Source organism: Anabrus simplex, chromosome 13 (assembly GCF_040414725.1).
Source record: "Anabrus simplex isolate iqAnaSimp1 chromosome 13, ASM4041472v1, whole genome shotgun sequence".
In the NCBI taxonomy this organism is placed as follows: domain Eukaryota; kingdom Metazoa; phylum Arthropoda; class Insecta; order Orthoptera; family Tettigoniidae; genus Anabrus; species Anabrus simplex.
Window position 1 is genome coordinate 57,400,212 of NC_090277.1, and position 18,367 is coordinate 57,418,578.

The 18,367-nt window shown below is 39.4% G+C and overlaps 1 protein-coding gene across 1 annotated transcript in view; it reads left to right on the forward strand.

Moving 5' to 3' along the window:
• LOC136884743 (dystrophin, isoforms A/C/F/G/H) overlaps window positions 1-18,367 on the forward strand; it is a 1,317,506-nt gene that overhangs the window by 292,573 nt on the left and 1,006,566 nt on the right. The window contains exons 24-25 of the mRNA XM_068230054.1: window positions 1,179-1,282; window positions 4,085-4,237. Coding sequence (XP_068086155.1) covers window positions 1,179-1,282; window positions 4,085-4,237 — 257 coding nt within the window. The remainder of the gene's footprint in view (window positions 1-1,178; window positions 1,283-4,084; window positions 4,238-18,367) is intronic.

An 18,367-nucleotide genomic window follows, 5' to 3' on the forward strand; every position in this document is an offset into this window, starting at 1 on the left:
TAGGGAAATGGAGGAGTGGGGTAGTTTCCCGTTGCTTTCCTCACTAAGCCAGAAGTTGCTATTACATGTCAGTCTGCCAAGCCCACTGTGATGCTTGCACCAACCGACCCTATGAGCGATATTTTCACACCATTCATAGCAGGGACTGGCTGCATAAGGAACGGTATTACTAGAATCGCTCATACCGCGATCGCTTTCATATTGTCAAAGCCAAGGATGAGACTGAGACAGGTCAATGAAAGTAACAAATTTATTCTAGCCCATACCAGAAGACATAGTGCACTGTAAACACTACATCTTACCAGCAAAGGCAAATCAAAATAATAACAAAATAAAAGAATAACATTGACTTCTTTTATTTCTATCAAAATTATGTAGATCACTCTTTCAGGTTTATATTGATGTATGATACGGTTAAGTCATGATTAAGTTGTGCTTTCAGACACCAATTTCTTGTATTCTGTGCACTGTGGAAAATTACTGCAGCATTTGACAGATAAAACCTGTGGCACTTCTAGCATTAAAGTGAAGTGATATCACTTGTTAATGACAAAATCAGGTACAAGTTGCCAAAGTGACATTGATTTAAAAGGCTTGATTTCAACAGCTGAGGCCAGAACAGAATCGTATAAATATTAATACATTTTTATTAGCAGTAATTCTTCTTGTTCTCTTTTGTATACTTGTAATATTAGTTTGATTGTTCTACATTTTATGATTTTTGTCATGAAGGTATGAAAGTCCAAGTTCTTCCAACATTATTTTAGGATGAACATGTCGACCACCTTTTGACAGCCATGCGTACTGTCTTGGAGGCCCTGAAGGACCCCACTAATTAGCGGGGAGAAGCGTGAGCATAAGTAACTAAAAATTAACTACTGAATAAATTCAGTTTTGTTCTTATGTTAAGGCAGGATATATCGTGAATTTGGATGTCTGTTCCCTTGATCAAGCTGGGAAGTAGCAACTGGTTCATTAGGGATCGAGAAGAAAATGTGTCTGGAAAAACTGAGCTTGTGAAGATGTGCAGTCTGGCCTTTTCTGTTTCTCCCTCTGCATTCTCTGACTTCTCACTGCATTATCGTTCATTTATGTTCCTATCCTCTTTCCAGCTTCCTTTCACCCTTTATGTGTTTATCTTGTTCATAAGGATAGAAAGATTGGTTTCGATGTTCTAGCACTTGTAGCTCAAGAGATGGATTGGCTGGACAAATTGGAGAAACGCCTTCGCAAGTCTCCAAAGTCTGCTGCGGACGCTGAAGAGATATCCGAAGAACTTGATGTAAGTGCAGTTTTATTCCGTACTGGCCCATTATGAAGTTGTATTCAATAAATTTGTGAGATTTCAACAATATGAATAAGTCATTGTTAATACACCCTTACAATATTATGGTTTTATGAAGTATGGTTTTACTGGCCAGTGGGATGTTTGTTTTGTACAATCACTAAAAAAAAAAGTATAAGTGCATGGTACGGTATAAGTTCCGCATACAGACATCAGTGAATGCGAGAATCTATTGTGTATGTTTCACGCATGTTGCTTCCTTTGAATCTTTTCTAGTTCTTGAATCAAATAATCGTGATAAGAGCTGGATACTAACCGGTGGTCAACATAGTGTCTCAACTTTGTCATTGAGTGTAAAGTGCTAAGAAGTTGCGATTAATCTAGTTATTAAACTAAATTAGTTTGAAATGGTTTCTGGAACAGGAAACCTCACGTTGCGATTAATATTGTCAGCCATTGTAAAATTGAGGAACTCCTGTGTCCAGTACTAAATGAGACTTCTCGGAGCTCATTTTTGGCATCGTGACACAAAAGCACTTTAGGTCTTCAGTTGCATTGAATGCAAGACTTCAGTTTCCAGCTCTTCCACCAAAGAGACTTGACAACTTGTATTCACTGCAGTATGTTGACATAGAAATCATCTAACGACTTCTAAGACTTCTGAAACGAGTTGATTTGTTGTTTAACTGTCTCACTGCAGCATGAGAGGCCAAGCAGCAGTAACAAACACAGGAGTATGTAGGCCGACCAGAAATTAAGTTACTCTATTTCTTTTTTGTAAAGTAAACTTATTTAGTGAGTAAATATGAGCATGCGCAACAGATCTATGACGTGGCGATCATATACTGGCCAGAGAAGTCCCGCCTGGTGTCAGTAGCGCAGCACCTGTGGCTTGAAATGGTGGCTCGTGTTCTTTCTCCCATAGCCTGCGAGGTTCAGTCTGTGATAAAGTTTCTACGGAAATTGCGATGGGCCATTCAAAACAAGAGGCGTGCAATGCTTAGTGCAGTATGTGGGCTGTTCCATGGCAATGCTCGCCCACATACGGCTTGGTGCTCAGCATCTGTTCTGCAAGAGTTCAGCTGGGAGGCGTTTGTTCTTCCACCATACAGTCCTGATCTTGCTCCCAGTGATTTTCATCTTTTCTTGTACATCAAGAAGTTCCTGTCCTTCTGTGAGCATTTTCACATGGATGAAGAGCTGAAGACGAATGCCACACGTTGGTTCCATTCCCAGATGACAGACTTCTGTGACACCGGCATACAAAAGTTTATCCCACGATATGACGTGTCTCAATTCTGGTGGCGATTATGTCAAAAAATAGCTGCAACATTGCTGTGTCGGTTGCCAATAAAGTTTTTCATATAGCTACGTTGTCTTTTTTTAAAAAAAAATAGAGAAATTTAATTCCTGGATGGCCCTTGTACACGTCCATTTAAATCACTAGATAATGAACTGTCGTTGAAAAAACATTTTACTGTTCTTTACTTTATTTTAATGAGCAAATGCTTCTCGTTATTCAAAAGTACAAAATGTAAAGTAGGCAAAAGTAGGTTCTGACATCAGTTTAGGATCGATATAACCACCAGTTTTGAACACATATTTATATAAATCTCGCACCTATAAATTTGTTTTTTGTGTTTATCAGAGAGGAACAAAATCGGATTTTGCTTAAAAATACATACATACATTATCATTATAGACTGTTATGCCTTTCAGCGTTCAGTCTGCAAGACTCTGTGAGTTTACTAAACATCGCCACAATCCTCAATTTCCAACTAGTGTTGTAGCCTCATTTAGTTCTATACCTCTTATCTTTAAATCGTTAGAAACTGAGTCTAACCATCGTCGTCTTGGTCTCCCTCTACTTCTCTTACCCTCCATAACAGAGTCAATTATTCTCCTAGGTAACCTATCCTCCTCCATTCGCCTCACATGACCCCACCACCGAAGCCGGTTTATGCGTACAGCTTCATCCATCGAGTTCATTCCTAAATTAGCCTTTATCTCCTCATTCCGAATACCCTCCTGCCATTGTTCCCACCTGTTTGTACCAGCAATCATTCTTGCTACTTTCATGTCTGTTACTTCTAACTTATGAATGAGATATCCTGAGTCCTCCCAGCTTTTGCTCCCGTAAAGCCAAGTTGGTCTGAAAACAGACTGATGTAAAGATAAGTTTCGTCTGGGAGCTGACTTCCTTCTTGCAGAATACTGTTGATCGCAACTGCGAGCTCACTGCATTAGCTTCACGACACCTTGATTCAGTCTCACTATATTACCAACCTGGGAGAACACACAACCTAAATACTTGAAATTATCGACCTGTTCTAGCTTTGTATCACCAATCTGACATTCAATTCTGTAGAATTTCTTACCTTCTGACATCAATTTGGTCTTCGAGAGGCTAATACTAAAAATGTATATATTTGTTCGTGGCGTCTACCTTTGTAGATCTTTTGCCACTACTTTCACCATATGATAGGAACCTGCGTGTAAGTGGAATTGCGGAAGTGTAGAGTGTTGAATGTGAGGAAAGGAACGTTAAGGATGACACAAACACTCAGTCCCCAGGCCAGGGATATTAACGATCTACAATCAAAAACCCCTGACACAGCCGGGAATCAAACCCAGGGCTGCCAGGTGACAGGTGGACGCGTTGCCCCCTACACCGCGGGGCCGGACTAAAAATACCTTAATATGAAAATAATTTCAGCTTTCCAAAATGATTTCTATTATTATGATTATTTCCTATGTTTTTGGTACCATGTCCTTTATCCATGTCTTTTTGTTTTGAAGGACCTTGAGAACTACATTCGCAACCATCCAGAGGCTCGGTTAGCCAAGATCCAGGAAATAGGTCGTCAGTTGGTGGACGATGCCATCATGCCTCAGACCATCCAGTCCGACGTTGAGGCAATCACCTCGCGATGGAGTCACTTAAGTCAGCAGGTAGGAGTTTGTTTTGTACCAGAAAGCAGACACTAATATTATTAATTAAAGTCTCTGGTAGTTTCGTTCAAGTCAGGGGAGACTTACACTGCACCTGTGATGAAACCGCTCAATTCTGTTGATGGTGGTGAACTGTTGTTTCAATCTCCAGTTGGATATCACTTAGGAGTGCTCAAGTTTGAGAGACCAGTGTAACATTGTGAAAATCTTTTCCAGGACAGAATTTTGGCATTCCAATCTATTTTAATGTCTGTATATACAATTTTATTTGTTGTATTGCTTGTCTACCCCGTAGTCCCGTTTCTTGATAGGCGATTGGGGATGAGATGAGTTTATATGACACGTTTTTATGGCCAAATGCCCATCCTGATGCTGAGGATCTAATGGGGATGAAATGAATGATGGCGAATGAAATTGGGTAAGGGGATGGAAGAAATCAGCTATGGTCAATGAGTAGGTACTCTCCCAGCATTTTCCTGGAAGTGAAAATGGAAAACCACAGGAAGCGATTCTCAGGACAGCCGACAGTGGGGTTCGAACCCATGTGTCTCTCAAATACAGAGCTTGACCACTCCATTCCGTAAATACAATTTTATTTGTTATTCATGTTAAATCAAAGTTCCAGATGTTTTAAAGTAACCTTCATCTAATAGGTGATCTGAGCTCATTTATTCCCTCTTTTATTCCTTTCCTCTGTTCATTGCACCAGAAATTGCAGTGAGCTGCTTGCCAGCTGCTCGGCTCAGATAGTCAAGTTCCTGTTTATTTGTGTTTAGCCCATCCTTTGGAATTCTGAAATAATAATAATAATAATAATAATAATAATAATAATAATAATAATAATAATAATAATAATAATAATAATAATATTTTTTCTTACAACTCGTTTTACGTCATACCAGCATAGATAGGTCTTATGGTGACGATGGGAATAGGAAAGGCTTAGGAGTTTGAAGGCAGCGGCCGTGGCCTTAATTAAGGAACAGTCCCAGCGTTTGCCTGGTGTGAAAATGGAAAACCACAGAGAACCATCTGCAGGGCTGCCGACAGTGGTGTTCGAACCCACTATTTTTTGGATGCAAGCTCACAGCTGTCCGCCCCTAACCTCATGGCCAACTCAGCCGATAATAATAATAATAATAATAATAATAATAATAATAATAATAATAATAATAATAATAATAATAATAATAATTTACATTGCTAACGTTGTTTCAACTTGTTTGCAGAAGTTTCTAAGACGTGTGAAATATCGGCCATTGGCCACTGACCAAACAGTCCAGGAGAAATTAGCAACAGATTCTGCCTTGTATTCTTGGGTAAATTATGGCCAGAAGTTTTCTGTAACTTTCCTCATTCTTTTTAGTAATCTTTTCTAACTCCTCTAATCTCTCTGTTTCCATTCATAATTTTCTTACCCTCATCTGAAACTTGACAGGTTTGATCTTTGAGAAGCAGGCATAATGGTTTATTGTTCGGAGTGTGTTAAAAAATGTGTTGGATAAATATTTTTCATCCAAATCATGTCTGTATCCACTGGGCTAAGTGGTTCCTGAGCCAAAATTGGCAGGTTTGATCGCAACTCAGTCTGGTGCTAATTGAAGGTGCTCGAATTATCCAGCCTTGTGTTGGTAAATTTATCGGCATGTAAAAGAACTTCTGTGGTACAAAACTCTAGCACCTTGGTGTGTCTGAAAATTATAGTAGTGGATCTTATAACCAGTAACATTATTATTTCTATTCCTTGAACATAGAGTGGCTTTTGCCAAACTTCATTCACTGTGCCATCTAAGACTTTCAACAACTCGTCCACCAAGCCACTGTGTTGAACAGTGCGAGAATCCCTGGTTTAGTTATAAGAACAGTTCACCACTACTGCAGAGCAAAGAAGCAGATAATAGCCTGGTTTAAATTATTTATGTTAAAATTACATATAAAATTGCATGTGTTAAAGATTTCAGCTGCTTTGTCTGTCATTTGGTTAATAAGTGCGTATATATGTGAATGAAACATTGCAGTCCCAAATCATTGTGAATTAAACTATAACTGCATTAGTCTGGGAAAGAACCCAATTACAGGATGCTGGGTGTATCTGACACATCTCTCATTAAGATGTCATAAGGCAGTGGAAGACGTCATCCCACTCTGCTGAACGTGCTCGCAGTAAAGACGAATTCAGATGTGTGATGTTACTGTGCTCTACACTGCTTTCTTTCTTAGCATCACAGAAGAGGAAATGGTTTGTGGTGTGCGGGATGCAGTGATGTAGGAGAGTGAGGAAACAGATCTGGTGTTAATAACACAACTGACATTTTTGATATTGTATTGTTAATGCTGACTCTTTCAATTAGACAGTTGGTCACGGATTTAATATATATTTTATATATAATTAAATTTTTATCTATATGTTATAAAAAAAATATAGCCATTCTAGTTTATGTGAAGTACAGCTATGTTATAACCTGAAAAAGAACAGAAAATAACACAATTTTCTCTGCAATTTAAAGGAGAATTATACAGAACAATGAAGTGGACAATTAACTGTTCTTCAGGTGGCGAGATGTTGTTGCCTGGGGGTGACGGTAGAGTTGTGGTAGGGATTACCAGGCCAGGATCCGGGGTGTTAAGGACATTGAGATTTGCGTCTGAAATGATTAGTGTGCGGGGAGGGGTACCAGCTCGATTTCTTCTGGGTGATTTCTGACAAAAGAGTAGCGTTACAAAAATGTTGCAAAGTTTGGGCTGGGAGCACTTAGGAGAAAAGAGATGAAGTGCTCGACTAAGTGGTATGTTACATAAATTAACTTATTGTTATTATTCCAATAAGTGGTATGTTCCAAGCTGTCGTTGGAGAGATGGCGTGGAATGACTTTAGTAGACGAATAAGTTTGGCAAATATTTGTTTATAGGGAAGGAGGTTAGGGATTGGAATAACTTACCATGTGACTGATTTTGATTTGATTTTCCTGCATTTTCTGTTTTCTTTAAGTAGTTTCTCAGTGTTCGGATGTAATGACTGGGCAATTTGAAATCATGTTGCATATAAATTGAAGTATAAAATTTCTACCTATTCAGTACCACACATTATAATCTTATAGATTATTTACTTAACATATTTTAAAAGTATACATGTTTCGGCTCAATTGAGAAATTGATTCATGCGCCGAAACACCGCGCGTGACCACAGCTCAACATATGACGTGAAAGGGTTAAGAATTGACTAGTTGTTGTATTTTTAGTTACAATCTGTGAGGTCATTTTACGATCATCTTAGCACACAATTAAGATAATGGACATTTTTCAAGAACCACAAAAAGAGATTAGTTTACTTTTGATATTGTCATAACCAACTCGACGCACAGTCAGTCAAGATTTTTATAAATTCTTATCAACACACTTCAGTGCTTGTGGTCATTCATATTTTAGCTGTTTCTATACTCACTTTAGTGTCTATACTATTTTAATAAATTGTTGCCAATTTGTGAATGCCTGTTTAGCAGGTCGAAACTAGTCTTGAGAATAATCTTGAAAATATATTTGTCATTTAACTTGTATTGAACAGGTGGACCCTAACTACTTCATTACACATCTTCAATATGTACTAAATATACTGAACACAGCCTAATTTGTTGAACGTTTAAATAGAGTATAATGCGATCAAGAAAATGAAATATTCACTGTTGGCAGTCTTGAAGATGATTTTCCGTGGTTTCCCATTCTCTTATCGGGCAAATGCCGGGGCTGTACCTTAATTAAGTTCATGGCCGCTTCCTTCCCGTTCCTAGCCTTTCCCTATCCCATCGTCGCCATAAGATCTATCTTTGTGGGTGCGACGTAGAGCAAATTGAAAAAAAAATTGGCAGTAGGCTGTCTCTATTTAAACGGCCATAGGGTTTTGAGGGTTTTGTAGACTTACTTGTTAGAAATAAAAGACAAATGTTATGTGAATAATAGGTATACTTATAATGTGGGTAATAACTCGGTGTAATATGGGTCTGTGATATGGGAAATCATCATCATCATCAGTTTTCCACTCCAGTTGCCCGGGTGTGGTTTACGAGCTCTCTCCACTTCTGTCTGTCCATGTACCACTCTTCTCTCAAGACGACATCCCAGCTGACTCCTCTTGTTCCTATGTCCTCTTTCACTTGGTCCAGCCATCTCTTCCTAGGTCTTCCTACCGGTCATTTTCCGGCCACGACTGTGTGTAGCCATTGTTTTGCTGTCCTTCCATCGTCCATTCGTTTGACATGGCCAAACCATTTCAAACGGGCTCTTGTCACTTTTTCATTCAGGGATGGGTACACACCAGCTTCCTCCCTTATTCTTTCATTCCTTACCCTGTCCCTTTTTGTCTTCTGTACCATAGTTTGTAGGAACTTCATTTCTGCGGCTTGTAGTTTGCTATCCACTTGTTGGGTTGTTGTGCAGGTTTCTAGGCCATATGTTATTATGGGGGTGAAGTATGATTGGAATAGAATCTGCTTTGATCTTAAGGGAACTTGTTCGTTCCAGAGGGAATAAAGAGACATAATTTAAGAACTCGGGAGTAATGTTACGAGTAAAAGTAAGATCAATAAATGAATTGCCCAATGTGCTGTGATAGTTGCTCAGCACAACATTCAAATTAAAGTTATGTCTGAGAAAATCGAATGCCTTTTCATTTCTTTGGATGTTTATATTAAGATCGACCATCGTGATGATTGGCACATTAATATCAAACTAATCATCAGTCATTAAACTTGATTCTGAGTAATGCACGAGTGCACTAAAGAGAAACATTTGAAAATAGAAAGAATTGACGGAACGATGCAGATACATGGAGGTCTAATGTAAGTAGAGAACGCCCGTTAAAATTATTCTATACGGCTGACCACTATGTGTTTATAATGACAGCTAACCTCAAACTGAGATGAAAAAATGAAATGTCGTATGGCTTTTAGTTCCGGGATATCCCAGGGCGGGTTCGGCTCGCCAGGTGCAGGTCTTTCTATTTGACGCCCGTAGGCGACCTGCGTGTCGTGATGAGGATGAAATGATGATGAGGACAACACGTACACCCAGCCCCCGTGCCATTGGAATTAACCAATTAAGGTTAAAATCCCCGACCCGGCCGGGAATCGAACCCAGGACCCTCTGAACCGAAGGCCAGTTCGCTGACTGTTCAGCCAACGAGTCGGACCTCAAACTGAGATGATGTTTGTTGTTCGAAAGGGGCCTAACATCTAAGATCATCGGCCCACCTCAAGCCGAGCGCGCGAGTCAACACAGTGCCATCTTATAACAGTATGTGACATGACATATTTAGCACAAATTTTGACTTACTTTGAAGCGCTATTTCATGAAAACTACGTGTCAGATACCGGTATTATTATTATTTTCTTTTGCAACAGGCAGCCTCTTCTTTCATCTGTCAATTAAGACATTAAACAGAATCGTAAATTAAATACTCTCAACGATATACGCGTTGTACCCAAACAGTAAAAGTGCCTTAAAATTTTTCTTTCCATGTGCTTGTTGTGGAGGAACGTAAATCTACATTAAAAGAAAAATCAATATTACACTATTTCATTGAAGAGGCGGATCTCTGTGTATTATGAATTTATTACATCTATGTTGGGTCAACTAAAGGAGTGTGCATCGTCTCAGAAGTACGCAGTTGCTGCTGAAACTTCATGTTGTTTTTAAATACTCTTTTAGAACATAGTTATGTGTAAGATAACTGAAGTTTAGTTTGGAATGATTTGGTGATTGCAATGTTTCTTTCCCTGCATATCTAATTTTTTGAAAGTTAGAGTTTTAATATTTAGTGAATTATTGTTCCATACCATTGCTACTTAATGAATATATCTCTAAGCATTCACAGAAATATGTTATGAGGAATTCATCCCACTTGTAGTTTGGGGAAGCAGAATGTTGTTGATATTGTTGCAACCAACTTCTAATTATTATTATTATTATTATTATTATTATTATTATTATTATTATTATTATTATTATTATTATTATTATTATTATTTGCTAATCGTAGTCTGGTGCAGCCCTAGTTAGGCAGTAATTTGCAACCCAATATTAGTTACTAAGAGAGAACCTTGTCCACTGAAGAGAAGTTTACCTTTGGAGGGTGCAAAAAAACGTCTGGAACTGAATGGATTTAAGTCTCTGTATTGATTGCAAGAGTTCAATCCATTTAAATGAATAGCAAATGGTTAACCAGTCAGAATACTCGTATATACAAGTAGACTTTGAATCCCACAGGGAACTTGAAATGTTTGTCCTGAATGAGCAAATTCATAATTTCAATTCCATAATTCCAATAACAGACCATTTATATTAAATTAATATTTCAGGTTCCCAATGGGAATCAAGATCTTTATCATCTGATGGCCGAGCAGGTATCAGTCTTTGTAAAAGAGACAGAGTCTCTCATAGTGCCCTGGCACTACGCGTGGCTCCAACTAGCTTACGCAGCGATCTCCGCTGCTTGCACCTTGGTAGTTGTGCTAGTTACCAAGTGATGAGCCCAAATTGGCACACTGGGGCGAAATGCTGACGAGCAGGAGTGGGTTAGTTGGAAGATTTATAATTTTCAATAACGGACTATTTATATTGGAGTTATTAACCATTCAGGAGCATATTTCTACAGCACGGTGATCCAGTATGTCGTTATACATCTTACCATGTGGGTAGTTACTTGTTCCTCATTCACTCTTCATGGTGAAAATTTAAGTGATAATTTTTAAGTGATAATTTTGTGAACTGTGACATAGATCATGTCACAGAATGTAACTCCTGTGTTCTATAAATAAGTCTGACCCACAGTCTAGGGGTAGCATGCCTGTCTTTCACCTGGTAGTCCCGGGTTCGATTCCCAGCCAGATGAGGATTTTTACCTGGACCTAAGGGTTAGCTCGAGGTCCACTCAGTCTCTTCCTTCTTAAGATCCTATCTCCCTATGAAGGTTGGTGATCCAATTGATTATTATGACTCACAAAACAATGGCTTGAAAGATTTTAGTGGAAGTTGGTCCATACTAGCGGCACAAGTCTTTAAACCAGGAATTTCTCCGTCTCCCACAGTTTGCTTTTCTTCAATCTTCCCCACAGACTACATGATTACAATTGAGGAGCTGTCTGATGGCAAGGTGGTGATCCCATTCTAGAAAACCAAGAATAACTGACGAGAGGATTCGTCTCGCTCACCACATTACTGCTTTTAATCTGCAGGCCTTCGGGCTGAGCAGCGGTCACTTGGTAGGTGAAGGCCTGCCAGGGCTGTAGTGCCATGGTGTTTGGCTGGATTGTGTCCTATAAATAAGGCATGGCTAAAATGTGACTCTCTATTACATTTTAAGTTACTGTGCAACTTCCTTGATCCCCCCATCTTCTCTCTGGCTGGCATTTGACCTGATTCCATCTATATTAGATGTGTTGCTAGTGGTCAGACTGTTGCTTCACTTTAACTTTTGGGATTTCTCCCTCTTAGATCGGTGCTATAGTCCGCCTCTGTGGTGTAGTGGTTAGTGCGATTAGCTGCCATCCCCGGAGGCCCACGTTTGATTCTTGGCTCTGCCATGAAATTTGAAAAGTCGAACGAGGACTGGAACGGGGTCCAGTCAGCATTGGGAGGTCAACTGAATAGAGGGGGTTAGATTCCAACCTCAGCAATCCTTGAAGTGGTTTTCCCACTTCTCCAGGCAAATGCCGGGATGGTACCTAACTTAAGACCACGGCCGCTTCCTTCCTTCTTCCTTGCCTATCCTTTCCAATCTTTCCATCCCCCACAAGGCCCCTGTTCAGCATAGAAGGTGAAGCTGCCTGGGTGAGGTACTGGTCTCACATCCCAGTTGTATCCCTGGCCAAATGTCTCACACTCAAAGACACTGCACTTCAGGCGGAAGAGGTGGGATACTTCACGGAGTCCGAGGGGGGGGGGGGCAACACTGGAGGATAAACAGACTAAGAAAGAAAGAAAGATGGGTGCTATGTACGTTGCATACTTGTGCACGTAGTAACTCGGTGCACAAGTCATATTTTCACTCAGGCTTCTGCAGATGATTTTCACACCTTCCAAAAGTAAACATACTATCCTTTTCTCAGACGGTACACTCACAAGATACTGTTGCATTTACAGTGATTTCAATAACATTTCCCCAAACTCTCAGCGGGATGGGTTCTTCGTTAAAGCAAGAAATTGCATATGAATAAACTTCATTGTTCCGTATTGACAATTTACAATGGAGTATAAAATGGTAATGAAAGGTAATGACTAGATGGAAAATTATATTACCATTTTGTATTCCAAAGCAGGAAATGTTTTAACATGTTAACAATTTGCATGCAAGTGTTCATGTGGAGGGAATGATTGGTTATGGCTGCATGTATTTAAGGAGGCTTGCCCCCATCACTAATATGAACAGTGCCTTGTGGTTGTGAGCTCACAGAACAACCTTTATTAATGTGAAATTAATTTTTATTTTACTTCAACACACTCCATATTGTAACTTGTTTGCCTTTAAAAGGGTAACTGAAGTATTAAACAGCAGGTTTTCTCCAAGCTGCCTCACAAGTGCTCTGCCAACATTGTTCAATAGTCATTGACTATTTCATTGTAGACACAGATTCCACATTAGATAAATTAATACATTGGAGACTTTTGGAATATTTAGGAAGATCACACTTTCCTCTACCCAAAAATGACTTTTAATGATCATTATAGTGCAGAAATAGAGCCTCCGTGGCTGAGATGGCAGTGCGTCGGCCTCTCGCCGCTGGATACCGTGGTTCAAATCCCGGTCACTCCATGTGAGATTTGTGCTGGACAAATCAGAGGCAGGACAGGTTTTTCTCTGGGTACTCCGGTTTTCCCTGTCATCTTTCATTCCAGAAACACTCTCCATTCTCATTTCATATCGTCTATCAGTCATTAATAAATCACTTTGGGAGTGGCGATCCCATCGTACTAACAGCCTATATCTGCTTCATTCATTCCATCCCTGACCCAGTCAATGACTGGAAAACAGGTTGTAGGTTTTCATTTTTATAGTGCAGAGAATTTTAAGCAGTATGAAAATTGTCCACAAAATTTCAAGGTTTGACAAACCGATTGCTGTTTCATACCTGTTTTAATGTGTGTGTCTTTTTAGACAATTACGAAAAATCTGACGCAACGACAATCTGCTGTAGTGAGTAAATTTGTCTCGGTTATGAATTCTCGCTATAACAGATTTCTACTATATATTGTCCAGTTCAATGGCTAAATGGTTAGCATGCTGGCCTTTGGTCCACAAGGTCCGGGGTTCAATTCCTGGCCAGGTCGGGGTTTTTAACCTTTATTGGTTAATTCTGATAGCTCGTGGGCTGGGTGTGTGTGCCGTCCACAACATTAGAATTCATCGTAAGTAGGGTCTTCACAGATGCGCATGTCACCTGTAAGGTGTCAACTCAAAAGACCCACGCCATTCATTCAGGTTTGGCATGCTCAATTATGAAGGGAAGAGAAGGTGATAAGGAAGAGCATGTTAGGTCTGGGAGTCAGGCAGTGGATCAAATTCTATCTATTAGCACCGAGTATGAAGCCATGGAGACAAAGATTACAGCCTGGCATTGATATGATTCTCCTGAAATTGGCCGGGGGCAGCAGGAATGGAAACCTACTTACGTGGGGGATATACCCAAGAATACATAACTAGATTTTAAAATGCACAGAACCTATTGAGATGTAAAAAACTGAAATTTGCACTGTTATCAATAAAAACTTCACATATTATATGATAGGTTATATTCACCTCGCTGGCTCCGCGGTGTAGGTGTAGCATGCCTGCCTCTTACCAGGTTTGATTTCCTGCCAGTTCCAGGATTTTTACCTGCATCTGAGAGATGGTTTGAGGTCTACTCAGCCTACATGATTACAATTGAGGAGCTATCTGACCGTTAGATGGCGGCCCTGGTCTAGAAAGGCAAGAATAACGGTCAAGAGGATCCGTCGTGCTGACACACGACACCTCGTAATCTGCAGGCCTTCGGGCAGAACAGCGGTCGTTTGGTAGTCCATGGCCCTTCAGGGCTGTTGCGCCATTGGGAGAGGGGGTACAGTCACCTCAGTCGATAAAATTATCCCAGTACACTTGTGGAAAAATGTCCATTTTATGGCCAGTAATAGGCACATAATTCAGCTGATCTACTAACAATATCTGACTGAGATTTTTATCTTAAACTTTTAGCATAATTAGTAAAGTATAGCCAAAGGTAAGATTTCTGTGACTATTTACATTTTGGAAACAAGGAAACATAGTACAATATCATACTTAATTTCCTCTGAAGTCTATGAATATCTGAATAAATACACAATTCATCACAGAAGTACACCTAATAACCCAGTATTTACAATCACTGAACATTTCATACCATTTCATACTTGTAGTTCCGCAAGGAAATGTACTGTACTTACATGGTAAAAATACGAAAGCCTAGAAAACACAACTTAAAATTGCTAATGACGTTGATCCTATTAACGCAGCAAAAAATAAAAAGCAAGTTTTAAAGAAACTTTCCATTGTGCTACAAGGTAGAAATTTTCATACAACACAATATAAAGGATACTTCATTAATTCAAACATAATTTTCAAACTTTTGACCCTGCATTGTTTACACAACATCACCACCACCACCACCACCACCACAAAAAATAAATAAAATAGAATTGATTACTCGGGAAAACATGAGCAGTAATTGACACCTTCATGGAAAGAAAATTGTGAGGATTCAGTTACTCAAATGTTGGGGTCATTGGTGAGGATTTTATGCTGAAGTTTCAATAAGGTCTACTCAGTGGTTGAAATTAGTTAATTCTTCCCCTTAGTCGGAATGGATTTGGTGAAAAAAAATGTTTACAAACTGATGCTCCATAGTTTTATTGTCAACAAAAAGAATGTTTAAAATTGCTATTTGGTACCTTCTGATTCATAGAAATATCATTTAAGTAATTGTTATTCTTGGGTGTAACAGTCTACTCAAGAATTGGTTTGCTGTTTTAATATGTGTGCTCACAACTAATTTGTGGTTAAAATTTGTCTGATTTGCAATGCTGTGCTAACATAATCCACTTCATAAGTTCAGCTGTAACCCTTTCCCACTAGATGAGAAGGAACTCTTCCTGCTTCTGTTGCATCCGACTTGAAGAATGTGTGCATCACTCATTGTGCGTAATGATTGATTGACCAATTAATAAATAATTGATTTAGCTCAAATAAAATGTCTTTTTCTCTCTGCAGTGCATATTTATAGAGGATTGTACCTGAAGCAATTAAAATAGTGTTTCCATCTGAGACAGAATTGCAAGTGAATGCATTTCTTCAAATAGTTCAATTTAAGGACAGATGTCTATAAGTTAATTTCTATAATTAACTTCCTTTGCTTGTGAACATTTTCTCTGCATTTGAATGTTTCTTGAAATACATATGATTCCAGTTACTTGAAGAGTTAAAGAAATTTGATCAATAATATTAGTATCTTGGTTGTTCTAGATTGTATCAGGAGTCTCGATATATGTCTCCTTGTACTGTTCCAGTTTGGGCATATTTGTAAGATTACAGTTTTGTGAGGGGGATTTACCCTGGCAAGGATTGATATGACACAACTGTAGTTGAAAAGAATGCCATAAAAATATTAATATGATATATCTTTGCCAGTCAGAGAGGAAGATATCTTGTGCAAGATGGTGCTAGACTTTGGAATTTGTTTGATGGGATGGGTAGAATACTGAATGTAGACTTTGAAGAGATATCAATCAATAGGCAAATGGCCTTGTTGCTAGTGCCATGAAGGTCTATTCAGAGCAGATGGTGACTTTGAGAGTAGGTATTACATCCCATTCTTTTTAAGAGTCTTTGAATGATTTTTCTCTCTTGGCCTTATGATTTACTTTCTTCAGAAAATGTTAGCATCATATATGTTTGTCATGGTTGACAGTAAAGTTCTTGGGAAAAACTAGCTGCTTCCAGTATTTAGAATCCCACCTGCAGAGCAGTGGATGAATTGATCGGGAGTGCATGCAAGGGTGTGAGAAGGAGTGGCAGGAGTACAGTGCGATAAGTGTATAGTGGTCGTGGTATCGTGTGGGGATGAAAAATGGCCTGTTACCAAAAGTGCCAAGCATCCTGGATATACATGTTACGCTGGTCTCTAGGGGTTTCTCTCCTTGATCACATAACAAACGACACAATCTGGCAGAGGATGGGAATTGTTCCAATTCAGGAGAAAATGTGAGAGGTGTGAAGGAGGTGGTACAGTCGCTTACAATGACTAAAACTTCACCTTGAAGATCAAGCTCCCTCCAAAATATGAAAGACAATTTGCATGTAATAGACATCCGAATTCTGATTATGCAGGACAGAACATGAAAACACAGGGCCCCCCAAATTACAGACGTGTGACGGAGAAATTTCCCACCTGACTGCCCGGTGAGAGTTACATTCCAGACTTTCAGAATATGTCCTCATGGCTTGCAGGAGACAGAGGGTGGAGATAAATTACAAGGCAAGACACAGAGACTTCCTTTGTAGTTGATTTTATTTACCTGGGGAGACCGAATACCTGACATTGAGTGGAGATTCATCTGTTGCCTTGATAAAGAATACTGCAATTTATTTAGAACAGTAGGATAAAATGGTATATTCTGGCAGAGGGGCTAATGCACAAGATGGCTGCTATACATTGGCCTTACGGCGCTAACTCTGGGGGAGCTATACTCCGTACGGCTCTACTTCTAAATTGACGTTTTGGCCGATTTTGGCTCTCTCTGGTGGTTATGCGCTGAAGCATAGACATCCAACCAATCCCAAGCTGTCATTCATATTGATTTATATCGGCAGAGCGCGATCTCGAAACTTAGTTGCCAACTCTAATATTTACATTCACCACGTGGTTAACCTATCTCGCTCAACGTGCGTGCTATTCGGTACGGTTCGCGATCTTTTGCATTTTCCTTCAGTAATTCGTGTGTTTTTCAAATTTTTGGAAGGCTCCAGTGACTCTGAGATCAGTAGAGTGTTCCCTTTGTAGGCCATAACCTCCTTTCTGTGCCAGTCATTAGCGGTGAGTGATGTGTTATTTCAACATTCCCTTTTATTCATAATAATATATTCTCCTTTAGTGTCAGATGTTGTTAGTAAGTGTAGTTTTTGTGAATTTGTTTTCAATCCATATTCATTAGTTTTTCTGAGTACGATATTACATTTTACAAGGGCGTTTTACCGAGGTCGTATCGCATCAGCTGTTCTCGCAGGCGTAGCGCGCTGGCAACAGAGGAAAGGCGATGCTCATTTGTTTTGCGAAACTTCAATTTAGAAGTAAGGCCGTGCGGAGTATACACTAGGGCTCCTGAGGCAAGATGGTCACTGCACGTTGGTTTTATAGGACTGATGGTGACAGTTCAGCTGCTACATCCTCCTAACCAGCTGCCCTTCCCTACACCGGACTATAACGATCAACACTCCTTATTTCCTAATTGCCAGAACATACCATTTTAACCTACACAGAACGTTGGCAATATGCACATTAGGTACACAAAATGGTGACACAGTCCAACCTTGAAAACGTAGTAGTAATGTTCTGGTTTGATAACATTTTCTACTAGACAAATGTCAGAATTGCTGAACATATTTTGAGTTGTAGCAGACAGAAATAAGTTGGTTAAGAATGGCACTTTGCTAATTCATGATGGAAGGATCTATAGGAGGGTGGAGGTTGATAGACCTGATAGTGGTTTAGCTTGATAGAATGTTCAAAGTTCTAGTATCCTGTCCATCTCCTACAGAATAATTCTCCTGCGTAATGTGTATTCTTCCTGTCTACTGATAATGAGATTTACACCCTCAAGCCTTCCACAGAGTTTGCGTCTTATGAATCCTTACCTAGGTGAGTTACTCTGTGTCGATGGTAACTGGAGTCATATGTAACCTCTTTGCTTTGTGATGATTGTTCTTCCGATTGTTCGAACTTGATCCTTTCAAGTGGTGTGTTGGTTTTGATAAACGAGGACAATCTTTTTTACGAAAGGTACAGTATTTTACAAGAATTTTTTTCCTTTAAAAGTTTATGAAGGCATTTTTGAGTCTATCACCTGCAGATT